Source organism: Gavialis gangeticus, unplaced genomic scaffold (assembly GCF_001723915.1).
Source record: "Gavialis gangeticus isolate Ggan-Ray unplaced genomic scaffold, GavGan_comp1, whole genome shotgun sequence".
NCBI classification, from domain to species: domain Eukaryota; kingdom Metazoa; phylum Chordata; order Crocodylia; family Gavialidae; genus Gavialis; species Gavialis gangeticus.
This window is the reverse complement of record NW_017728992.1, coordinates 12,508,393-12,517,254: the sequence shown is the minus strand read 5'-3', so window position 1 is coordinate 12,517,254 and position 8,862 is coordinate 12,508,393. Positions and strand designations below refer to the sequence as shown.

General features: G+C 39.7%; 1 protein-coding gene across 6 annotated transcripts in view; it reads right to left on the bottom strand.

The window, feature by feature from the left end:
- PAPD7 (poly(A) RNA polymerase D7, non-canonical) overlaps positions 1 to 8,862 on the bottom strand; it is an 84,211-nt gene that overhangs the window by 71,108 nt on the left and 4,241 nt on the right. For all 6 annotated transcript variants that reach the window (XM_019521037.1, XM_019521023.1, XM_019521045.1 and 3 more), the window contains exon 2: positions 1,001 to 1,124. In XM_019521037.1, the coding sequence (XP_019376582.1) occupies positions 1,001 to 1,124 (124 nt within the window). The remainder of the gene's footprint in view (positions 1 to 1,000; positions 1,125 to 8,862) is intronic.

Genomic DNA, 8,862 nt, shown 5'->3' with positions numbered 1-8,862 from the left:
TGATACTATTCAAATAGAGAGAAGGGCCTACTATCCAAGACCTTAATTTCCACAGTGTCTCTAAAAAGCATGCTAAAAGAATAAATTTCTTTTGGAGAAGACCAATTCAAAATGTTGTGGTAATATTAAAAAATTAGTGCATTAATTAGCCAATATCAGAACATTAAATTTTAGTGATGCATGTAGAAAAGACTTAAAGACCCACTGACAGGAAAAACTGATTACCTGAAGTGCTGTCCAACACCAAAATATCTTTTCTTGGTATGCTCACTAATTTCTAATTAAATTAAGTGGATTACCTGCAACAGTAGGTAAAGTGTTTCACATTGAAATATTATACTGGCATGCCTAAACCGGATATAAGCTAATAGTCTCTACCTTTTCTTCCTACCCGATACTTTCTTTTAATACAAGAAAACTATTGTCCAAATTTTAGGCAAAAGAAAAATGGCACAATGAAAGAGCGTTGAGGGGGGGAGCAAGGAGGAGAGGAGGTGGTGGAAGCTAGCGGCAAGAGTTTACAAAAATCAGGAAAATATAAGGCAGACATCCTTCAAAACATACCAAACATATGCCAATTCATTTACAGATGAAGGAGCAAAAAATTGATACACTCAATTTAAAAGCTTTGTATAAGTTTACTAACGGTTTCACATCTAATGTTAAAGGACACAGCATCTATAAGTACATCTGAATAGAAGATGTTATTGTAAAAAGTTTTGGCAGTTTCTATAAAAAAAAAATAAGAATGGCGTCTTAGAAGGAAGACTTATTGAAGTGCCACTAGCTACCAAAAAACCTATTGGGGGGGCGGGGGGGGGGAAACAAATATTGTATCCCAAACGTGGACAAACTGATTGGTATCTCAGTTACCCCAGAAGTTAACAATGAACAGAGAATTTCAAAAACATGTTCCAGTAGAAGATAATATGGAAAATAAATGAACTCCACTATATAGTGCATAAGTAAAATGTAGCTTGTGTGTTTGTGCTACACTCACATCAGCTGTAGGCCAAAGATCCTTGATGACAGTTTCTATTCTTTTCACTACTTCTTTTCTCATAGCTGCTTCTTCAGGACGAGGGGACATGAAGTCATAGAAGTCCATTATTTCTTCATGGAGTCTAACAAGAGAGAATTTAAAAAAAGTATTAACACCAACAAAGAAAATGAGCTATTTAATTCCAAAATTAATACAACTGTACAGCAGCCATGGGCTTAAAGTTTTGTTTGTTAGTCTAATATATGTTGTTTCTAAAAACTAAATCACATGATACTATGACACAGAAAGGTAGGCTCCTTAATTCTACAATAGATGTTTATAGCTTTTCACATCTTAATTATGTGTCCTAATAATTTAAACAGAAGATAACTGAACTTTAATTTAACCTGCATACCTTTTTTCTAGAACAAGAGTGCATAAATGGTTAATTGAAGCAAGTTACAAATACTTTTGGCATTAGGTGTGCCAATATCTACCTGATTTGGTTTGCCAATTTAAACAAAATCAAATTAGAGCTGCAATCCCTACTAAAGGCACCATTTCAAAATAAGAAAGAGGAGGAGGAAAGAGGAGCATAAAGTCTCTGGGATTACATAATGGTACACATAGGAAAGTTCAAGAGATACAAAGATTAAGACTAGACTTGTTCTTGCAGAGATCCTAATTTATGCGTGGCAAATTTCCTTCCTGTAAAAGAGTGTATAACTTGTATATCCTGCTCCTCTGAAACTACCCTGTAGTTGCAGAGAACAGAACTAGGACAAATACCTGCAAACTTCAGAGGAAATTTAGGTTGGATGTTATAAGGAACTTTCTAACTATGAGGGGGGTCAAGACTTGGAACAGGCTACCAAGAGAAGCTGGGGAATCTCTACCCCTGGAAACTTGCAAAAACAGTTAGACAGACACTACACGGGGATGCTTTAGTCAGGGATGATGACCTCATGCAGTCCCTTCCAACCCTACTTTCCTATGATCCTATAACCAAGGCTTGACTTTATAATGGAAACTCAGTTGCAACTCACTTAACACAGCTAGTCTCCCTCTCCATAATCAAGTCAAGAGATCTAGTTACATTTTTTAAAAGCATCTTAAACTGGAAAATGATTAACAAAGTTGCAGCTACAAGCAATGCATTACAGTTGTTCCTTTCAGTTTCAGGGTGCCTAACATACAGGTATTTTGCAACTGAACAACAGGCTTTGATTTGTCTATAACATATGAGTCTTTCAATTTTTTATTTTTTTCCTCAAAAATTCCTAGCCACACTATGTAAACTGTGTAAAAGTCTGAACAGCCAAAACAAACAAAAAAACCAAGATGACATTTTCACCACACAACTGTTCTAGTGAAACAATATGAAATGTAGGAAATAATAGAACTGAAGCAATAAATGTAATGATTTGCTTTAAAAGTAAAGCAAATATATACTGACTTAAAGTGATTTTCAAAAGCAGTTTAAAGAGAAAGTGTAGCCCCATGGAGGTTTTGGAAAGGGAGAAAGGGTTAAAGCTCCACATTACTCTTTGTGAAAGGGAAGATACAATGAGGTACAGTGAATTAATTTATTCTTCAGGGTGAGATCAGGAACACTTTGAAAAATCCACTTTATGAAAACCTAACTAAAAACAAAAAATAGGGTTCCACTGATAAAAGCATCTTAGCACCAGGTTAACATCATCTTACAAAAGCAGTCTATAAATGTGCCATCCCACACTAGCTCGTTCACAAAGCCATGAGCTTTCGCAGTCTATGCCCTATTATTTCATGCATAGGTCTTAGCTTGAACATTGTTGTTAGCCTCTTTTTTTCTAATTTAATACACTTTAAAAAATATAAATAGATCTCCTGAATTGATAACAGAGAGACAGAAGTACATCTTATATGTTTGAACACTGCACCTACCTTATTAGCTGTTTGGTTCTATTACAATGCCTATCAAAATACAACATTGTTTCATTGCATTAGATGTACACCGTTAACCAGCATAACCCAAAACTAGAGATCATCCTGCTGTGGCCTTTCAGCCTCTCCTGAACACAGAAGCATGCTTCAGCGCCTAGGAAATGATTCCCAACACACTAGCACAGCTTTTTTGACACTGCCCTCTCCAGACGCTTCCAGGCAAGGGAAGTATTACTGCCTCTTTCAACACAAATGTCTTTCCTCTGCCCACAAACCTACATCTTACCCAAAATCTCTTTTGTGTTTCGACCACAAAAACCACATCCTGTTGTGGTCTTTATTACTGAAAAACTATTTTTTTCAACTCTACTCCAAATGCTGATGCTCAAGTCAGGCTCATTACTGAATGCAATCCTCTTCATTTTCACAAGCAAGCTTCTTGTCTTTATCTAATCAACCCTACCTAGTCAATCTAGCAAGTTACCACAAAGTGAAATACTACCTTTGCAAAGATCCTTGTCTTTTTCTGCCTATTAATCAGTTTCTCCCCAAAACTCCTTCATGCTCTGTTCTATACCAAACCTTTAGCATGTGTCAGATCAGGTTAAACCTGTTCAGTCAGCACGCAGAAATGCTTCTCTTTCATATCCCTCAAGAGTCAAACCTACAAAGCTTCACTTGATGGCAATTACAAAGTAAGACCTACCAATGACTATCCTCCTTCTGCTTCCCTCTCTTGCTCCCCTATTTTTCCCTTACCTTATTCTCAACCTCCTTCTACCCCCATAGGCATGACAAAAACCAACAAATAAAAGTTTTATTCAAACTGAATAGCTTCTCCTAGATGACAACTGTTATTCTGTTAGACCCAAGGCCACCAATTTAGGAATTCACTCATTGTACAACACAAAAAGAAATAAGTAAGAAGTAGGTTCCAAGCAATATCATAACCAGTGCTGACCCTAGGTGGAGTGCAGGGCCCCCTTAACTGTGTGGGCTATGGTACCCCCATGGTGGGGGGGGGGTCTCTGTGCTTCTTCCACAGTGCAGGGCTGAGCCACCAGCTCCAGGTAGGCCCCGCAGGAGGTGCTGTGGCTGCTCCAGGGGTCCCCCCCAAAGCGCAGGGCCCAGGACAGTTGCCCCAATTCTCTGGACTCTAGGGACAGCTCATAAGAGCATTCTTAGCAAGCTGTAGTTTTCAGTATTGCCTTTGATTGATCAACCTTTAGAATCCCACTGATGCTGAGCTCTGGGAACCTTTAAGGAGAACACCCTTTGAACCTCAATAACACTCTTCTAGGACACTGGTTGGTCACCACAGAAGTCAAGAACTTCACGTGGTCCCAAATAGCCTCAATTTCTTCCATCAGGCTCATGACTATTACATCAGCAAAACTGAGACAGGGGATCTAGAGGAATAACATTAATTTGCAGAAGAAACTGTCAAGGAATGAGGTAAGCAGCTTCTTTCTATGCTGCACACATGCAGGCAAGCCAAAGTAGAGATATGGGTTGATAAAAAATAGACACTCAGATATGGTCCTTAAAAATATAAATAAATAAAAAAGGAGCAAAAATTAAGGTGAAAGACAAGCAGTAGATTGACACAGTTGGAATAAGCACCAATAAGTAATTTTAGCATCTATGTTTAAAACAAGTTTAATAGTATTAAGGAAGCCAAGAAACAGTCAGTAATTGAGGTACATAAAAGCCAGATGTGTTAACAACAGAAAAACATAAATGGAGGAAAATAGTTGTTATACTGGAAGTCAAGGACGTGACATTGCGAATGATGTTTGGGAAGATGCTTCTGCAACCTGGGTGTTACCGAGTGTCTCCACATGAGACAGCACACATTTGAATATGTACAAGAACAGATTTAGGGAGTGGGGCAGAGACAGGGTTCCAGCCCCTGCCATGCTGCCACAGGATTAGCCATGCTGGCGGGGAACTCACTGGTCCGGGTCTGGACACACAGTGCAGCTCTGGAGCACAGGAAAACACATCTCCCAGCAATCCCAGAAACACAAGGACACAGGCTCCAGAAAACTGGCACCAACTGGCAGGCAGTGAGGAGCAGGCAATTTAAAAGGAAGACACCAAGAGAACTTGGCATTTGGCATCCCCAGCACACACAAAGACCAGGAGCCTGCCGGAAGGGAACACTTCAGAAAAGAAGCTGCATGCTGAACCCTTGGGAACAGCCAAGACCAGCCCAAGCCAGGAATTACCCACTCTCCCCAAAAGCCAAGAAAATGAGGACCAGCAGCGGGTGGAGGAGAAGAGAGAGAGCATGCCAGTCTGCTGGGAAGAGTATGGAGTGAGAGGAAATTGGAGGAAGCTGAACTAAAGGAAAGGGTCTTAAACATCCTCCTGGTGAGGAGAACCGAGCAGGGACCTAAAGTCGAGGGTGCCCAAGAAGAGGGAAAGAAAGCCTGAGGGATTCATTTGTACTTTTGGTTTGTAAAGAAAAAGGAGGAGACCAAGGGCCACAGTTAAGTGACCCTTCCTTTGATTTGGTGCATCCATGCCAGAGAAGAATGCTGGGGGAAAGAAGGTGATGAAAAAACCCCTTCCTCAAAGATTTTAGTTAGAATTAAGAAAGAAGCTGGACCCTGTTCTCATAAAGGGGACAGGTGAAGAATAGTGTCGAAAGGCCCGGGGACCAGAAGGAAGGGGTAGAAAGGTGAATGAGTTCTCCAAGACAATTTTTCCTGGTTTAACATCAAGTATCATATTATGACCAAGTAACTAGATATTGTTATGGAGGTTCAACTGTTACATCTCTTTGGTAAGTGGAAAATGTGCTTCAGTAGAACAAAGCAAGCTGAACTGTTAGTGACCATTGTTATGGCAGACATTGTCGGATCATAGCAAGCAGAATGGGAGCAAGCTGCTCTCTCCAAGATGTTCCATAACAAAACCCAATGAGAGACTGCCAGGCTCCAAAATACCACATCAGCCCTGGAGCAAGCTTAACCATTCTGGACTGGTAAAGGGAAGGAAAAAAAAAAAAAAAAACAACAGATAACTGTAAACACAGGAGCATCCTTGAGTAACTGCACTGCAGCTGAGGTATAGATGTGCAGCACCCTCCCCGACCTTATCTTTTGCATTTTCATAATGCATTTAGACTTGCAAAAAATCTTTCAACAAGGTTCTACACAAAAAGCTTAAAAATAATAATAATAATAATAATAATAAATTGCACTGCCATGGGATTGGAGGGAAGATTCTTTTGCAGACTGAGATAGTTAAAAGATACGAAGCAAAGGGAAGGGCTAAAATTATGGTCACCTTTGAAGACGAATGGAGATCCTGCAGGGATCTGTGCTGGCCCCAATTTTGTTCAACATTTTCACCAGTTACCTGGAAATGGGGGTACACAGTGAAATCTCCAAGTTTAGAGATGATACCAGATTATGCTGGGTAGTCAAGTCCCAAGCTGATGGAGAGGAGCTGCAGAAAGATCTCACCACACTGAAGGCGGGGAGGGGTGATGACAAGTACAAGGTAATGTACCTGGGGAAAAATAACCTCAGCTATATATACCCAATACTGGGTTCTGAAGTAGTTGCCATAACTCAGGAAAGGCACCTTGGAATTATTATAAATAGTTCGCTAAAAACATCAGCTCATTGTGCAGCAGCAACCAAACTAGCCAATAAAGTGTTGGGCAATATGAAGAAGGGGTTTAAAAACAAAACAAAGAAGATCAACATGCCATTATACACTCCCAAGGTGCACCCATATCTTGAACACCATGTGCAGTTCTACATCCTTTTTGAAATGTGGGGACCAGTAGAACTAGAAAAGGTATAGAGAAGGGCAATAAAAGTGTTCAGGAGCGTGGAAGAGTTACCATACCAAAAGAGACTGAAAAGGCTAGGACTTCAGTTTTGAAAGAAGAAGGCTGGAGGGTGGGGAGGATATAACAGAGGTCTGTAAAATCCAAGTGAACAGGGAACTAGTGTTCAAAGTTCCATTACCCTACAACTAGGAGGAACCCACTGAAATCAGTAGATGACAGGTTTAAAATAACCAAGACAAAGCACTTTTTAAAGCAACGTGTAGTTAATTTGTGGAATTCATTGCCATAGGTGTGCGTGGAATCATAGAATCAATGAGTTGGAAGGGACCTAGACAGATCATCTAGGAGGCATACAGCATAGCCCCCTTCAAAAAGGGACTGGATAAATTAATGGATGACAGCTCTATGAATGTCTATTGAGAAGAATTGTTAGAAATGTTTCCCCTGGCATCTCTAACCCAATAAATGGTGGGTGCCAGGGAGGGTACTGAATAAGGGATAGATCCCTTGAGAGACAGCTAAGCTACTTCAGTGCTCTCCCTATATAGCATCCACTTCTGTCACTGTTGGAGACAGGCTAGTAAGTTAGATGGACCACTGATCTGACCCAGTATAGCACTACTTATGTTACATTAGTTTTAAAAACACTTTTCCTCTCATACGTTTACAGGGTCATTAGCATATTCATGAAAACGTATATATAAATGAGATGCAACCCCCACCACCTTCTCAGTTATACTACCAATACAGCCTTATTTGGGACTGCTGTAATTATTGTATTACATGGTTAAATAAAGCACTCAAAACCCAGTCAGAAGTTACAGAGCACACACCAGCTGCAGATGTTGCCTCAGCCTAGGTGTACTTATACCCAAAAGCTTGCAAAGAAGAATTTTTCCAACTATTTGAGCTAGTCTAATAAAAGATATCAAATTTACCCAAAGAACCTTGTCTGTCTACATCCTTAGACCAATACACCTACAACCTACACCCCAGTCAGAAGTTACAGCTTTTACAGAATGCAATGAAACAAAGAGCTTACCACATTTATGGCCACATGAGGATACATGACCACATGAGGAACCAGCTATTCTGAACATTACTGTTACTAATAGCTCACTGGGTGTATTGAAAGGCTTCATAGCACCTTAAAGAATATGCAAACCGTTCAGGGGATCACCTCCCTACCATTAATAGTGTTCAAATAGTACTTACTTTAGGGAAGTCAGGCTAAGACAGAGCATAAATTTGAGGCTCTCACAACTCTGGAACAGTCTCAGAGGCAGAGGGATAATGTGACACCTGCCTGACACTGAAGATTTCCATTTTAAGCAAATGAGCTTGAGGCAAGTGGAAACAATTTTTTGACAGCCCTGTCCTGTTAACTGTTTAGTACTGGGTGGATACATTGTTGTGGGTATTACTACATATTTTAGTTAAGTGACATATCCTAACTAGTCTGATAATACTGCAAGTTGAGATGTGCAACTGAACAGTTTACACAAGTTTTAGTTAGGCCATTTTGCTGTATACCAGTACTGTAAAAAATTCAGTTTGATAAGTGATACAGGTTAAATGCTTACCACTGTGGTATAAACAAATCTGGTTAGCACTGAAACAGTTTAAACCAAAACCCAAACACTCTCTATTATTAATAAAACACTCAATAGTATTAATAAAATTTGTTGGAATGCTTTATCAGTGAACACAATGAAAGTCCATAACTTATGGAAGATACATTCACTATTTTAACTGTCTGCAACCGTATAAAGTGACATTCGTATTGGCAGGGCCTTTCAGAAAGGGCTGTTCAGACCAATAAAGAAAATAAAACTTTCAGATTTTCTTTAAAAACACCACTCATTTACTAGATCCTGTCATTTTGAAAACAACATTACTCCTTTCCTAATAAAATGTATAAATCTAACATTTATCTGAAAAGACTAATCTTTAAAGTGGCCAGAATCACTTCTGTGCATTTTAACTACTATTACAGTAAAATCTCCGCTATCCAGCATTTAAACAACAGAAATTCTTTACTAACCAGAATATTTGGCCAGCTGGCCGTGGCAAGGGGACAGGGGAAAGCTTGCACAGTGGCAGCTGCCACCACCCACCATGATCCGCTGTCACCACCACGTCT